A 17,916-nucleotide genomic window follows, 5' to 3' on the forward strand; every position below is an offset into this window, starting at 1 on the left:
TTTCATCCACTACAGTATATGTCCTTCCCCTCAAACTCTGGAACCAATCATAAACTGTACCTTTCAACCCAATAGCTTGTAATCGTTCCTAAAGCAGTCCAATATCCAACAAATCAAAGTCTGAGTAAGTCTACTACCCATCTCGAATCCAACCCCGCTCTCACTTCTGAAAGCATGAAGGCCACCAGTGATCTATGTCAATGTGTATTCAGACTCGTGCTATGGAACAGAAACGGTCCTCATATCCCAATTAGATGATCTTTACAGAAACCAAGACAGAGGATTTGCTTCAGTGTTAGTATTTCTAGATTTCTCAACAGCTTTTGGCGATGTGGACCACAATATCATGCTAGCATGACTGGCAGAAACAGCAGTGGCACAGTACGTGTAAGTGATATGACCACATCACACCATTTCTTCAAAATCTTCACTAGCTACTAGTACAATGCAGGGCTAAATTTAAAAGTCTATGCCCGATCTTCAAGGCCCTAAAAGGAATGTGACATCCACCAGTGAGCCTTCTCCAGAGCAGCCCCCACACCCTGGAATGCAGTCCCTGAAAGCCTTTGTCAATGCAAGACTGTATCTGCTTTAGGAAGCATGTGAAAGCTTGGCAGTTCTCCCAGGCCTTTAATTGAATAAGCAATCAATTTTCTGGTTGCACACACAAAAAGGACTAACAATGACTGCACATACTGTAGCAGGACTTGATTATCCACTCCAACCCTGGCTGAGATTATATTCATGCACCCTTCTTTTTTTCACTTTTTATTTATTCAATTTAAATATTTAACATGACAAAATAGCATCACCAAGGAAATAAACAATATATGAAGAAGTCAGATAAAGGAAAAAGGAATAAAAATATATAATCATAATCGTGTGCCAGTCTTAGTGAACAGTGATGGGGGGGAAGCAACAAAGGCAGAGGTATCCATTAAAAAAGGAAGGAAACATGAAAACCATACGAAGCCTAAAATGGTCTGATTAACCTATCATTGTGGGGATTCGGAGAGCAGGCTCTGAGGAGTACTTGAGTACTATCCCTTTTCGAGATAAAAAGTTAGTCAACTGCATTGAGTCAAAAAAGACATACCACACTCCTTGAAAAGTAATCACACATTTACATGGGTATTTAAGCACAAAGCTCACCCCTAATTGTAACACTTGTCTTAAAAACAAAAACTGCCTTCTCTTTTTCTGAGTAGCTCTTGATACATCAGGATACATACTTATTTTATAATTCATAAGCAATGCATTTTGTGATGAGCACGAGGGAAGGACTCGGGGAAACTGAGCTGGTTCACAAGGGATTGAGACCTGTTCTTCCCCAGTACAGACACAGAGCCCATAGGGCAGGGGAAAGCCCCGGCATGTCCTTGGAAGGCGAACCGGCCCATATCTGCAGCTCCTTTCCAGAAAAGCAGGAGTTAGTCCTCAGGGGCGGGCCAGGATCTAGACAAAGCCCAATATCCCTGGCTGACTAAACATTATGTGATGGAACCAAAGAGTGGCTAGGAAGGGGTGGTGCCGGGTTTGTCTTTCAGGGAAGATGCTGACATGGGGAGCGAGCTGGTACAGATGGAGTTTATGGAGGAAAGAAAACAACTTTCAGCAGAAGAAGGAGCAGTTTCCAAATGAAAAGGATATAGAAATTCCCATAGAGTGAAATGGACCTGCAAATAGCAATTGAGACTCTTGAGGACTATTCCACATACAGTACAACCTATGGGTGGTATCTGGTCAGTAAAGCACCAGATAAGTGGAGGGGAGAACTGCTGTGAGCCTGTACGATGTGTTTCTGAGAGCACTACCAAACGTTTATGCAAGAAAATAAGATTTCTGAGGGTATCTTTCGGTTCCGGAGGTGTAGGAGCTGATTGTGTTTTTTTAAGGATTTTGAGTTTATTGACTGGATAGCTGGAAATACTGGCTTGAATTGAGCTCCAGATGTTTTGTTTGTTTGCTCACCCCCCCCCCCCCCTTTTTTTTTCCCTTCTGGGAGTTAAGCAGCAGCCAGACCAGTTGACCCAAGGGACAGCATACAACAATCTTTATACTTAAGCAACAATTTAAGTAGCCACTCTTTGTCAGAGTTCAGTGCCTACTGAACTAATAGTGTAGCTGGGACCAGAGCCTCCATATCCGACCTCTCAAGAAAATTTGTCAAGACTATCCACAGATAAACCTTGCTGGTTAGGAACTAACTTCCTTTTCCCAATTGGTAGGTAATATGTTTTAGCAATCAGAGGATAAGTTGCTTCTGGAACCTTCAACACTTCAGATAAGTGTCTCTTAAACATATCATGAGTAGTAACAGGAAATGCCTTAGGAAAATTAATCTAAGACTCTGATGCCTGATAGTATTCTCCAAATTTTCTAAGTTTTAAACATATATTCATACTGTTTTTCATCCAAGTTTGATCTCGGATTTCCAGAGTCTCTAGCCTTGTTCCATAAACTTCAACTTTACTTTCCAAATCTGACATTCTTTTTTTTCAATACCATGGTGTCAGCCAGCATCAAGTCACAATGTGATGACAAATTTTGTATCTGAGCTCCCAGGGAAGACTGGAAGATTGAAATAGCCTTTCAAATAGCTTCCAAACTGAAGATTTTTTTTCTCAGTAAAGAGGGTAACTTTGACCTAGGCCCCAAAGACTGAATTTGAGTACTTGCCATTCCCATAGGAAGAATGCCCTTCAAGTTTTCCTCTTCTGACTGCTGAGTCCCATGCACTGTCAGCACCAATGTTGTTCCTCTCAGATTCATCTGAGTCATGGGTGGTTCTTCTGCCAAACGGCTCTGCTGCAGGGAATTTCCGCCACTTTTCTGAGTGTCTCTCCACGCAGGCAGTGGTAGTGATACTGGCAGGCTCCTCACTTGCGGAGATAGGCTGACTGCTTTGAAGACAGTAGAGCAAACCTCTGCTGCATTGCCGCCTCCAGCCAAAGACCTTTGCTTTGGAGTTTGCATCGGACCACGCTCTATGAAGGCATCCGTCAGACTGGAAAAAAGTACAGCAGAACCGGGTTCTGCAAGGTGAACCGGGTCTTTGATTTTCTCTTAACCATCAGGTAAAAGAAACAACAATCTGTGGCATCTAGCAGAGCTCTTGAAGAGGCCGCCATCTTGGTGAAACTCCAAACCTCTTATTTATTTTTCATTGTAATTTTCAACTTTAGTCAACCATTTTAACTTTATCAAGAAAAACAGCATATAAAATTTTTTAAAATAAATATGTACGTATATGCTGGGGAAAACCAAATATCCTTAAGAATGAGAATTCTTGAAATGAAGTTTCAAAGTTAAAAAGACTGATATACTGCTTGTGCTGCATTGTTTGGAGATTAATTTTACTTCTCAAGAACTTCCTTATTTTATGATTGCCAAAGTTCATGCCATTGAAGTGTGTCAGTGAGAGGAAGGTTCTCAGTCCATTGGAATTTCATTTGGGGGTAACATGAAATCAGAATTTTTTTTGTTTTGTTTTTTTGTTTTGTTTGAGGGTTTCTGGAAAATTCTTTGGATTGGTGTAACTTTATTCATCTTTATAGCCATTAGAATTCTTTACATTGATAAGCGATAAGGATGATGATAGGATTTTTTTTTTTCATCTTCTGATCTTTGAGTGGCTTACTCTAGATTTGGAGCCCATATATCAGTTTATGCTGTGATTTTTGTTTTTGTCACTAGGTGCTGATCTCTCAGATTATTTCAATTATGGATTTAATGAAGATACTTGGAAAGCTTATTGTGAAAAACAAAAAAAACTGAGAACAGGATTGGAAGCGTTACCTGTTGCCTCAAGTACAAACAAAATAACGGTAAAATGTATTTTTTATTCTTTTGGGTTTCTGTTCATGGTCATTACATTATTTTGGTAGGATTTATACTTTTAATGCCTTTTCCAGTGTTTCTTGTAATCTTTAACTTGGTTATTGACTTGATAGCTGCACTGAATTTTTATGTTTGTTTTATTTATTTTATTTATGACATACCCTGCATTAGCCCGAGTAGAACTCAGGTTCAGTGTGGCTTACATAACAATTAGAAAAGCATGAAAATGTTCAAAAATAAGACTAATGCTGAACTAGAGCTCATTGTCATATATAATCTTGGTTTGAAGTCTTGTACATTCACCTAAGGAAGTGGTTTAGTTAACTATCCATGAAAAAGTTCTCTGGAATATTGATAGGAAATGTAAACGTTGTAAAATGCATGAAAATAGTTTGCTGATTATATGCCATTCACTTTGGACTCCATTTTTCTCACAATCACTCTAACAGGACCGATACGAGCATTGCTGAATGTGTCTTATCTTCTCCTCTTGACTCCATCCCTATGCCAGTCTGCTGACCAGGTGGCCTTTTGTGCCTTCTAAAAGTACAGTCCACCAAGCCCAATTCCCCTTGCTGCATTTCCTCCTGTTTTTAACATAATCTGCAGTAGTCATCACCTCTGGCCCCTGTTGACCTTGACATTTAATTCAACCCTGTTCTTCCTTTCATCCACTCCCATTCATACCAGTCTGCCAGCCACCTTTTCCAATAAATTATTTTTCCTATATAACTTTCTCCCCTTTAATCAATAGCCATCAACATCTCCCTTTGACTGTACTTCAACATCAGCCCACAGCAACCTTACCTTGTGCTACACTAACCACTAGCTATCACTCAACTTCTGATACTTACCATTGGATATCGGACTTTGAATCCCCAAGGTGACAACTATTACTCTAATTTTCACAGTTTATTAGAAAATCACTTAAAGCAGGCATTAGTGCTCATAAATTTTATTCATTTGTGTAAAATTTCAATCAGAGCTGATAGATTATGGCATATTTTTACTGTTGATTGACTTTTGTGTTAATAGCTTTTGGGAGGCTTTTCTATTAAAGCTTTCAGGGGCAGAAGACCAGAGGATACCATATACTGGTGATCATTGTAAAGCTCTGCAAACCTTTGCTGGAAGTTCCGTGACCCCAGGTGGAAGCTAGGAACTTGTTTCCCTTAGCAGCTATCACAGTGATTTTCAGCCACCTTCATTTCGCAGCACACTTAGGCTCAAAAATTGTCAAGACTCACCACTGAATTCTAACCCAATCCCGCCCGTCCCCACTAAGATGCATTCTATCCCCACAAGTGAATCTCCTTCATCCCCGCCCATACCTATAACTTTCAGAAGTAGTTATTTCATTTAATTTTGCTATTGAATTACATTAGAGCACCAATATACCTGCTACTGGGAAACTGGAACATGATGGATTGTTACAGAATCCTGCACAGACACCACATACCAGCAGAATCCTTCACCTTAGTTGCAGATGCAGAACACAACTCTCACTTAATAGAAAATAGGGAACCGCTAAAAAAATAGAAGACAAAAACTGAAAGCAGAGATACCAGATTCTGCATTGTCATGCAACACTAGAGAAACAGAAAGAAATGTATGACTTTCTGTACAGTGCAAATAAAGTCAACAGATGTAAATTCTCAACATCAATATAATTCAATCGCTAAGCTGAAAATAAAATAATTTTCCCTACCTTTGTGTTCTGGTGACTTTATTATTCCAATCATTTTGTTCCCAATCTTTGCTTCTGCATTCCTCTCTCCGTGCTTTTAACTCTTTCCAGGGCTTCCTTTCTATTTGCAATTTAATTTCTAACCTCTTGGCCCTATCTGTTTGGTTCTGGTTTTTCATGTTCAACTTTCTTTAATTTCTATGCCTCCTTCTCAAATCTATCTTGTTTTCCCTCTATCTTCCCTTCATGTACAGCCTGTCTCCCCTCTTCCCTTCTGTCCTACACGTGTGCAGCCTGTCTCCCCTTTCCATCCCACACGTGTGTGCAGCCTGTCTCCCCTCTTCTCTTCCCTCCCACACGTGTGCAGCCTCTCTTCTACCTTCCTACAACTACCCCTCGGGTCTCTCTCTCCTCTCAGCTCCGTTTCTTTCAAACATTGTGGTTCTGGCAGCTTATAGAACAGACCTTCCTCTGGCCATTATGAGTCTTTCCTCTGCCACACTCTTCCCGCGTGGCCAGATGTCGCATCAGAGGATAGCTGTGGTAAAATGAAGAAAATGTTTACCAGAAAACTAACCAGAGCAGCTCCAAAGGTTAAGATTTTAAATTATGGGTGGACATTATTTTAAAATACTATTCTGGAAGCCTGGAATAGATGTATTCCGCATGTTTAAAAATGTGAAAGGAAAGCCAAACATCAGCTGACTTGGTTAAAAGGTGAGGTGAGAGAGGCTGCTAGAGCATAAGAGCATCTTTCAAAAATTGGAAAAAGGATCAACGTGAAGAAAACAAGGAGCAGTTTAAACATTGGCAAGTTAGATGCAAAGCATTGAGATTCTATCATAGTTACACTTGATGCCCTATACACCAGTGTGCCGTGTTTACACGACTGCACAGCATGTAGCTGTTAAACTAAGCTGCACCTCGGACAGTTTCTTTCAAAAGCACTCTGTCTTTTTAAAGACGTGTTTTTTCCAGTATATCCCTGTATTTATGGTTTCTCACTTCTCCCCTTCCATTTCAATGTTATCGCACAATGCTTGTTCATTATATGTTTGGCACTCAGAATTTCTTTAGATTTGTATCTTATAGAATATTTGGTCAGATTTTAAGTTCCTTCTTGTTCACAACACATATGCGGTGTACACTGTCTAGTAACACCCAGGCATTTTATTTTTCACCAAAGGTTGTGCTGTTCACTTCTCACTTTACGATTATTTTAATAGTTAAAGGTTATTTAATCTCATGCTCGGCAGTATATACTGTTTAGTGCCCCCTATCTTTTTGTTTTCACCAAAGATTGTGCGGTCCCCTTTTCACTTTACGTTTCACACAGTAGCCATACCTTCAAAACACACTGCTTGAGAATATATCATGACAGGTTTTCTTCATTGTTTAACAAAATCCAATTCTGTTAATTTGGTCCACATGAATTACCCTCCTGTTGTGGCACCGCAGCTTTCATAAGTCCACTATCACATGCTGGTTTTATATCGCATTTTTTTTTATTCCCGGTTTCATTTAGTGTTTCCCATTTCTTTCAGACTGTCTTTTTCCCACCATACACAGTGACTCAACATCTTTAATTAACCAGGTATTATCCACTTCATTTCCCCCCCTCCTTTGTTTAACATTATCTGCTTCAAAAGGTGTTAATTCTCATGCACCTCGTTTAAAATGCATACTTTTGCAGCCTTTAGATATGCTTCTTTGTAGCCTCTTTTCTTTTCTGGTCAAGTTCTTTCATTGTCTTAGTCTTTTCAGAGCTCTTTAAAGAGTGTAATGTATTTTGTCTATTAACCTGTTGCAGTTGTGACCCTGTTGCATTTCAGACCATCATGAGAGTCCATTATGACATTCAAACACTAATAGTAATTTTTTTTTTAGAGTGATTCTTATTATAATGAATTTGACACCCAAATAGCCAATAACTGCTTTTGGTCTGGGTTTTTTATATAGTCTTCATTTATCTCGGATTACATTTTGAGTTCCTTATTTAAATGATTTTTCAACCAGAGCCCTTTTTACTTTCAATTATTTATCTAATTCATTCTTATTTATCCCATTTGTATTACGGTTTGTTTTCTAATGTTAATGTATTCACGTTATATCTTTTTTCTGATTTTTATGTACTGAATTCATTTTTTATTTCATTATGGTGTGGTATATATCAATTTGCTCTTTTGAATTGCATCGTTCATAGCTTATTTGTTAAGCATTTGCACTTTTCTCATGTATTTTAGGTCTGTAACACATTTTCCCCCAAATTCTTAATTTCTATGTGGAAATTGAAGCTTAATTTACAACAATGCGTGTAACTTAATAGGTTAACGAGCTGATCAATACTGTTAATTGCATATTAATCAATTAGCACTAATTAGCATTAGTTAAGATTTACTTGCACAACTTGCCTTATTTATGCGGATGATGTAACCATCTCCATCCCTTTCAAGTCTACACAGTCTGAAATTACTGGTACAATCCAAGCTAGCTTTTCCATTATGGAATTCTGGGCAAATGCGTTTAAATTTAAACTCAATAAGGGTAAAACTCATTGTATTGTTTTTTCTTCACAACATAACAAATCCGTTCCCAAAGCTCTGGTTACTCCTGATACTACCCTCCCAATCTTAAACAGCTTGAAAATTCTTTGGGTCATGCTACACAGCCATCTGTCGCTTGATAGTCACGTTAAGCTAATAACGAAGAAAATGTTCTTGTCTTTGTGGAAGCTTAAACGCATCAAACAGCTCCTGCCAAAAGATATTTTTCGAACCCTGATTCATTCTCTTGTCTTAAGCCACATCGACTACTGCAGTGGCATTTTCGCTGGTTTTGTACACTATATTCTAAAGAAGCTCCAGACGGTTCAAAATACTGTAGCCAGACTGTTCTTTGGTAAATCACGCTTCAACAGTGCACAGCCTCTTCGTGTGAGACTTCACTGGCTTCCCAGTAAGGACCGTATTGATTTCAAGATCTGTGCCTTAACTCACAAGATCATTTACGGCGAAGCACCAGTGTACATGTATGATTTGATTGATTTGCCTGCAAGAAATTCCATGGTGTCGTCTAGAATTTATCTTAACCTGCACTATCCTTCATGCAGGAATCTGAAGTACAAGACGCTCTATGCTTCTTCCTTCTCATTCATCAGCCCACGAACCTGGAATGCTTTGCCGAGACTCTTGAAAGAGTCATCAGATCATCAAACTTTAAAAAAAAACTGTTAAAAACGTATTTGTTTACTAAAGCCTACCCCGAAGTCAGCAGTGTTGTTTAACCTCCTCCTCCCCCCCCCCCCCCCCCCCCCCATTTTGGTAGTGTACCTGCTGTTTACCCTCTGTCAGCTTCTCCTTGTTTGCTCCTGTTTTCCCATCCATATTCTCTTATTTTAGCTCCTCTGTACTTCTTTGTATCTTAGTACTGGAACAGTTTTCTCCTGTTGTACTATGTAATTTTCTTGTAACTTTGTTAGCCACATTGAGCCCGCATAAGCTGGGAAAATGTGGGATACAAATGGACCAAATAAATAACTAAGTGTATTCTGTAAAGTGATGTGCATAAATTCCAAGTTGCATAGTTGAAAAGGTGGGCAGGTAATGGGTGTTTCAAAAATCTGTGTGCATTATTATAGAATATACCCGATCTGTGCCTAATTTAGGTCAAGTAAAACATGGTCTAAATGTACATGACCAATTTTGGTCATGTGGAGAGGTGCTCGGCATATGTACCGCGCGGAAATTGATGCAGATTCTATAAAGGTTTTGGCATATTTTAGAGAATATGTCTAGGCTTTTTTTGGTTTTTTTTACTGCACTTATTTTTCATGTGCCATATATAGAATCTAGCCCTTTATGTTCATTGATATAAGGTTTTTATTTCATGTACATTTGTCTTCACACTCCTGAGGCTGGCATGGTTGGCCCTAGAACATGGCCTCGTGTTAAGTCAAGGTGTTATTCCAGAATAAAATCTGTGTTTAAGATTTTCTTGTCTCCTGCATGTCTGGAAGTGCCTTTTTTACACTACTCTTCTTTACTTCTTCTGACATGCCCGTAGTGTTTACTGTATCTCCACCTCGGTGGTTTGTCTCTCCTCAGGGAAATACCTGTGTGTTTAAAGGTGATAATACAGTGGGACCAAAACAAATCTTGTTTTTATTTCTTTTTTTTATTTGCTGCATTTGTATCCGATAACAACTTGCAAACAGCGGGTGTTAAATAACAATTGTAAAACAATAAATGAGAAACAGAGGAGGAGAGGACCTCAGACCAGTGCCACCTTTTTAATCAATAGAATGATATTTATGTGGCCGTAATCGCATAATCACTGATCCTCTGCCAACCTCCTCCCTCAATATTCGTTTGTGTGCTTCTACTCTATAACGGTGCTAATTATCACACACGTCATTGACAAATATCAAACATCACAGCTACTTAGCTTGTTGCTGCTCCAACCAGGGGCTCCCCAACGGTCCCGTTTCGCCACCTGGGGCTTCGTCAGGGGAAGAGCTCCCTGCAACGCCAAACTGTGGTAAGCATCGGGCAAGCCAGTAAAGCCACCGTTGTCCAACCACTGCTTTACTGGCTTGCCCGATGCTTACCACAGTTTGGCGTTGCAGGGAGCGCTTCCCCTGACGAAGCCCCAGGTGGCGAAACAGGACCGTTGGGGAGCCCCTGGTTGGAGCAGCAACAAGCTAAGTAGCTGTGGTGTTTGATATTTGTCAATGACGTGTGTGATAGCACAGTTATAGAGTAGAAGCACACAAACGAATATTGAGGAGGAGGTTGGCAGAGGACCAGTGATTATGCGATTACGGCCACATGAATATCATTCTATTGATTAAAAAGGTGGCACTGGTCTGAGGTCCTCTCCTCTGTTTCTCATTTATTGTTTCACAATTGTTATTTAACACCCGCTGTTTGCAAGTTGTTATCATTTATAATTCAGCGGAGTGATTCCCATGACTTTTTGTTACCTGCATTTGTATCCCACATTTTCCCACCTATTTGCAGGCTCAATGTGGCTTACATTATATTACAACAACAATCATATAGATGGAATAAGAATTTCAGAATATTATTATTGTTGAACCTGGAAGTTATAATAGACCAAATCCCAAGCTTAAACAGCAGCAAATCTCCTGGACCAGATGGTATACACCCCAGAGTACTAAAAAGCTCAAAAATTAAATTGAAGATCAACTACTAGTGATCTTTAGCCTATCATTAAAATTGGCTATATTCCAATCTTCAGGTACTATAGACGGTGTAATGCCAGTTTTTAAAAAGGGCTCTAGATTGATCCGGGAAGCTACAGACAGGTGAGTCTGGCATCACTAGTGGACAAAATGGTGGAGATTATTATTTAAAAAAAAAATACTGAACATATAGACATGGTTTACTGTGACAGAATCACCATGGATTTAGCCAAAGAAAACCTTGCCTAAAATCGCAAAACAATATATAGGGTCAAAAATGAATAGCTGTAGGAAATGAAACATAAACAATACAACAACCTCCACACATCAAGTCTCACATAACTATAAAGCTGTGAAAAAGTTTTTTTTTTTTTTTTTGGGGGGGGGGGTATTTCTCAAAGGATATCACCACAAAACAATTTGGCAGATAACCTGGTGAATACTGTGTATCTCTGAGAGGGAAGGAATGCATTTTCTCCCTAAATCTTGCTCAGTACCTTCATGTGGTGACCTTGTTTTATAACATCTATACTAAATCTCAGTAAGGCAACACTACTGTATAAGTAAGGTAGGAAATAAAAAGAAGAATACATACTGGACCGCATTTTGCCCAGGATAAAAAGATGCCCACTTCTGGCTTATGCTCTAGGACTGATGCTAGTGGTAGTGATAGCCTAAAACCTTCAGGATAGGAAAACATCCCTGATGCAGCCATAGACCTTGTTGAATTTGTTTGTGGACCCACTGCAGCAGGAGATGAGCCACAGAAACTAATGGAAAAGTTAAAGGAATAAAAATTGTTAGGTAGACTCTTGAAGGTAAAAAGGAGATAATGTACTGCTGTTATTATGCTATGAATCCTTTATTTGATTAGAAGAGGGTACACAAAGAGACTTCATCAGAAAATGGAGGACAGAGGAATTATATCAAAGGAAAAGCTTCAAAAGGCAGCCTATGCCAACTATGATCCTTGATAGGACAAATTAAAGAATGGTACCTGAGTGAGAACATCTTGAAACAACTGAATGGTGCTGCAGAAAGAGAAATAGAAAGGAAAAACGGAGCATCAACAAGGAGTACAAAAGGAGAGGTGTCTCAGCAGCCACAGCATTTGGAGGCGGCAACTACAGCATTTGGAGGCAGCATTAAAAAAGGTATCTGTGATAGATGAGGTAGAGATGGAGATAGCAGGAATGCAAGATAACATGATAAATGAAGCACTGGAACTGAGGTCAACTGATGAGGAAGAAAAACTGCTAGAAAAAGATACAGAGGTGGAGGATTTAGCAATTGAGCTACTGGCTTATGTAGACATAGATAAATATGCCGGGCTCCATGAGCGAGAGAGTCTACCCAAATAGATTTTAACATCTAGAGTGAAGAGTATGATGAAAGCCATAATTTGTATAAAAAGACAACCTCTGGATATTATAGAAATTAATCGAATGTACTACTGTACAGCCAGAATTATTACAGTGAGGGTTTTACCATTGAGGATGCAAGACGAAAAGAAAAAGACAACTCCTCCTTTAAAAACTTGCATTGAGGGAAAAATAAAATCTTTGCAAACAGAGGTGTCCTTCATAGAAGGGTACCTAAAAGGATCACAATCATCAAAGATAGTGAGGAAGATCCAGAACATCAAACTGAAACATACTGTATTGACGGAGGAAAATCTTAAATTCTTATACACAAATAATAATTTGAAAGTAATAGCCAAAGCACAAAAATTGCGGAGATACGGAGAAAACAGAAAAGAGCGATATGAAAATAAATTATTTAGAAAAAGCCCAAAACAGTTCTACAGGGAAGAGCATCAGTGCAGGGAAAATAACCACCAACTAAAGTTGAAATAGGAACATTCTGAAGGAACTTATACGGGGACCCTGTAAAGCATAACCAAAGTGCAGAATGGCTACCCTGCATACAGGAGAATTTGGAATGGGTAAACGTTACAACTATGGAATGGCCTGAATTAACAAAAAAAAAAAAAAGTTGGAAGACAAGTTAAAAAGAGTCCCAAATTGGAAGAGTCCTGGCCCAGATGAGATAACGAACTTTTGGCTGAAACAGTTAACAACCCTCCTCCAAGACATGGCAAACTACAAAAAATCAATTGACCAAGCACCCAGATTTGACACCACATCTATATAATAATTTGTACCTCTGCTTCTCTGGATGGCTGGCTGTCTGGGTTCGTAACAGCATGCTGACGTCAGCTCACCTCCAGCATTCTCTTCCCTCTGTGTCCTGCCCTCTCGTAAAGACAAAATGACATCAGAGGAGGGCGGAACACTGAGAGGGAAGGCTGGAGGCGACGCAAGCGCAGCCTGCCTGCCGCCGCTGCGACCTCAGGTTAGATGGATGGCTTAAAGGCAGGGCGGCAGGAAGGACAGAGTCACTGGCCATGGAGGGGAGGGGAGAATCGCAGGACATGGATTGGATGGGAGGGCAGGGCAGAAGCGAATCGCTGGATATCGATGGGATGGGAGGCGAGGGGAGAATCGTGGGACACGAAGGGGAGGGCAGGGGAGAATCACTGGACATGGAGGGGAGGCCAAAATCGCGGGACACAGAGGGAAGGGGAGGGCAGAGGAGAATCGCTGGACATAGATGGGAGGGTAGAATCGTTGGACATGGAGGGGAGGGCAAGGGAGAGAAGAGAAGCAGAGGGACACTTCAATGTACTCTACATCACAAGCGATGGGCAGGGGAGTGTCGAATTGCACTATACATCACAAGCGATGGCAGGGCAGAGACGAATTGCTGGATATGGATGGGAGGCTAGGGGAGAATCACAGAACACAGATGGGAGGGGATGGCAGGGCAGAGGAGAATCTCTGGACATGGAGGGGAGGGCAGGGCAGAAGAGATTCGCTGGACATAGATGGGAGGGGAGGGAAGAATCACTGGACATGGGGAGGGCATGGGAGAGAGGAGAAGCAGAAGGACGCTCCAACGTACTCTACATCACAAGCGATGGGAGGGCACGGCAGAGGCGAATCGCATTGTACATCACAACTGATGGAAAGGCAGGGCACAGGCGAATCGCTGGATATGGATGGGAGAATCGCGGGACACGGATGAGAGGGGAGGGCAGGGCACAGGCAAATCGCTGGATGGGAGGCAAGGGGTGAATCTCGGGACACGGAGTGGAGGCCAGAATTGCGGGACACGGAGGGCAGAGGAGAATCGTTGAACATAGATGGCATGGGAGGGGAGGGAAGAATCGCTGGACATGGAGGGGAGGGCAGGGGAGAGAGGAAAGCAGAGAGACACTCCAACGTGTACTGTACATCACAAAGGGTAGGGCAGAGGTGAATCGCTGGATATGGATGGGATGGGAGGTGAGGGGAGAATCGTGGGACACGGATGGGAGGGCAGGGCAGAGGAAAATCGCAGGACACAGAGGGGAGGGCAGGGCAGAGAGGAGAAGCAGAGGGACACTCCAACATACTCTACATCACCAGCGATGGCAGGGCACAGGCGAATCGCTGGATATGGATGGGGTGGGAGGCGAGGGGAGAATTGCGGGACATGGATGAGAGGAGAGGGCAGGGCAGAGGCAAATCGTGGGACACGGAGGGAGGCCAGAATCGCGGGACACGGAGGAGAGGGTATGGCAGAGGAGAATCGCTGGACATAGATGGGAGGGGAGGGAAGAATCGCTGGACATGTAGGGGAGGGCAGGGGAGAGAGGAAAAGCAGAGGGACACGCCAACGTACTGTACATCACAACCCGTGGAAGGGCAGAGGCGAATCGTTGGATATGGGTGGAATGGGGAGGTGAGGGGAGAATCGCGGGACACAAATGGGGAGGGGGCAGGGCAGAGGAGAATCGGTGGATATGGGATGGGAGGCTAGGGAAGAATCGCGGTTTATTTAAAAACATAATCACCATTACACGATAGCCTTGCTAGTGCCCGTTTCATTTTTTTGCGAAACGTGCTTTTTTTGTTTGTTGGCGCATAACACGCAGAACACTACTTCTTTCAAATGGTGATACAAGTAACATTTCTAAAAATTACAGACCAATAACCTGTCTACCTACAGTCTATGAGATGTTCACTGCAATAAATGCCAACAGAATATATAGTCATATAGACTCTAATAACATTATGATAGAACAGGAGGGCAATAAGAGAAATAATGCTGATTTAAAGCCATCACGGTCTGTGCCAAGAAAAGCCGAGATCTTAGTATAGCAGGGGTTGATTATAAGAGGCTTCCACAGCAGGAAGTGTTCAGAATCTGATTTACATAAATTTGTTAATTGGCTCAATGATTGTGACACTGCTATACAATTTACCTTTGACTGTTCTTTTCATACAATACATTTTTTGGATGTACGTATTAAACAAAAGGGACATCTATTCATGAGTGAAACATACACGAGGAAGCCTACGAGGTGAAACGGGTCCCCGTTGGGACCGCTGTTGCTGTTAAGTGATTTTTTTCCACACAAGCACAGTATAAATTTATCTTTGCTGAGAAGATTTGAGAAGAATTTATGTCTGTACTTCGAATTAAAAATCATGGAGTTTTTTTAAGACCAATGATAGAGAACTGTGAGCTGTGTGTAAATCACAAATGTCTACCTTACCGCAGTTTTGTTTGCCTTTTAGTTAGGTAAGACAGTCACAGCCAACTGAGATCTTTTTTTCTCCTTTTTTAAGAAAAAAAATAAAAGATGTTTAAGGAAATTTGAACTTTTGGTATATTTCTTAGGAAGCCATTACATTTAGCTTTTAGTATGTACTGCACAATTATGTGGCACATTCAATTTGAAGGTTTTTCTGTGTCGGCAAAACATAGGAGAAAGACCTTTGTAAAGAAACATATAGTTTGAATTATGGAAATTTTATGTCCTTAACACAAGGAATTCTTGTTGTGTTTAAAGATCTTACCAAATTACCAAATATAAAAAAAGGAGAAAAAAATAATTTATGCAAGCTAGAGAGTCAAGCCATTGGTGACCACATATGTGGACCAGCATTATTTCCTGCATTTTGAGTCCACTTCTGAAAAATTGTACTAAGAAGCTAGGCTCTAGGGAAAATGAGAAGAGAATGCACAGTGCAGCGGAGTTGAGCCAGGGCTGCAAGTGGCCAGAGCATCCTTGCAGCTCTTTAGGAGGTATGCACCAACATTTCTCTACTTTTTATTTTCTGATAGACAGTCTGTAGCCATTGACATACTTTACATACCATGGTCTGCTTAACTTGATGCATTGTATCTAAGGTTCATGCATTTTTAGTTTTTTTTAATAACAGCTGAATTAGCTTTGATTGGTTCTTTTGAAGGTACAGCAGGGCAGAACTGGAAATTCAGAGAAGGAGCCCACAGTCCAGTCAACCAAACCAGATTTTACATCTCCTACCACTGTTTTCAAATCAGGAGTTCCTCCTCCCAGGTCAGTTAATGAACTGTAATAAAGTGCTTGGTCAACCTTTCCCAGCATTTCTTTGCTGGTTTACCTTATTCTCTAATGTACATTCTTTCCATGGATCTCTGGTAGATAAATTTACTATGAGATAAATGGAAGCACTTAACGCGTGAATCTCTGATCATCTGCATGTAACAAGAGCTTCAGACAACGTTGCATGGTAGTTGATTCATCCACACTGGCATTATGGTGGAAGGAAAGTTGTCTTCCCCCTTAATCTATAATATAAAAGCCTATGTAAGTGTTATATGTGCACTCAGATTAAACAACAGAAGAACCCAAGGGTAAAGGTTAAAAAAAAGCCCCATGTGAAGTCCAAAAATGAAAACAAGGAATAAGGGTGGACCAAGACTTCTTTACAGCCAAGTAAAGTACAGAAAAGTTTATTTAGCAGTGCTTGTTTGATGCTTAATAAATTTTTTTGTATTTTACTTGGCTGTGAAGAAGTTTTGGTCCACCCCTACTCCTTGTTCTCAGATTATACAATACATTTCGCAGGTATGTGTATGAATGTTAGATTCACGCGTAAGTGCTAGTTGGGCACTAAGTAGTATTCTATAATCTTAGTGTGCAGCTTGCATAGCGCACAAATACAAGGGGGCATTCATATGGGCAGGGCATGGGTGTCTCCCACAATTTTGTACACATGTTGTAGAATAGTGTCATTTACACTCTAAAACGCAGTGTTTAGGCACATGCCATGCTTTTATGCTTGCCATAGACGTGGCGTAAGTGGGTGCGCCTTATTTGTTGGTACATAAATGCCGACTTAGGCTGGTATTCTGTAACAGAATCTGGGCACCCAGATCCCATTATACAATTCATACTTAGCACCTAGCAGTTTGGTGCATTCTAGAGAATTTCCCCATATATGTTTTTCCTTTGCCAACAAGTGTCATCCACTTGCACAGAATAGTCTGCCTACTTTCTTTATAAAGCATCCCAACTCTGCCAACCACATTGGGCAGGAAAGCCAAACCACAGTCTGCAATTTACCAAACTGCCACGGGGTAAGTCATGGTTAACATTTTGCAGTTTTATCATTTTTTAAGTACAGTGTGAAATCTATTATTAATTAAGAGTAAATTTTATCTTATCAGTATATTTGTACACCACGTTTGGAACTGCAATATACTGCTATTGCTGCTTATCATTTCTATAGTGCTACTAGATGTATGCAGTGCTGTACACAAACATGCAACCAAGAACCCTTGCTTGATAGAGCTCGCAAATCATTTATGACAAAGGTGGCGCATAAGAGAGAAGGGAGTTTCATTTATTGTAGGAATGATCAACATTACATGACATTTATTTATGTGTATGTATGTTTATTTAAAACCTTGTTGTACTGCTTAGACAGTCGAGCAGATCATGGTGGTATACATAGTAAAATCCAAAATCATAAAATTTGAAGAAAACTACAATGGTCATAGGTAAGAGTCACACATAACTCACAGAGAGACAGATATTACACATTGATATTCATGAATCCATCAGGCTACTAGCATCCTGACAAAACACCATAAGTGGAGAGAAGAAAATGTGTTTTTAAAAAATCTTTAAAATTCTTAAAAGATGATTCACTTCGGATTGTTGGTGGAAGGTCATTCCATAGTCAAGGAGCTAGGTAGAAAAAAGAAGAAGATTGGGTGGATTTATAGTGTGCCTGCCTTGCATTAGGGGAGAACAAGTCAGTGAGAAACTAGTAACCTTAGCATATGTGTTGGAGTATAAGGTATT

The 17,916-nt window shown here is 40.6% G+C and overlaps 1 protein-coding gene across 9 annotated transcripts in view; it reads left to right on the forward strand.

The window, feature by feature from the left end:
• FIP1L1 (factor interacting with PAPOLA and CPSF1) overlaps positions 1-17,916 on the forward strand; it is a 337,219-nt gene that overhangs the window by 128,354 nt on the left and 190,949 nt on the right. For all 9 annotated transcript variants that reach the window (XM_030191378.1, XM_030191380.1, XM_030191381.1 and 6 more), the window contains exons 7-8: positions 3,697-3,827; positions 16,034-16,143. In XM_030191378.1, the coding sequence (XP_030047238.1) occupies positions 3,697-3,827; positions 16,034-16,143 (241 nt within the window). The remainder of the gene's footprint in view (positions 1-3,696; positions 3,828-16,033; positions 16,144-17,916) is intronic.

Source organism: Microcaecilia unicolor, chromosome 2, assembly GCF_901765095.1.
Source record: "Microcaecilia unicolor chromosome 2, aMicUni1.1, whole genome shotgun sequence".
NCBI lineage: Eukaryota > Metazoa > Chordata > Amphibia > Gymnophiona > Siphonopidae > Microcaecilia > Microcaecilia unicolor.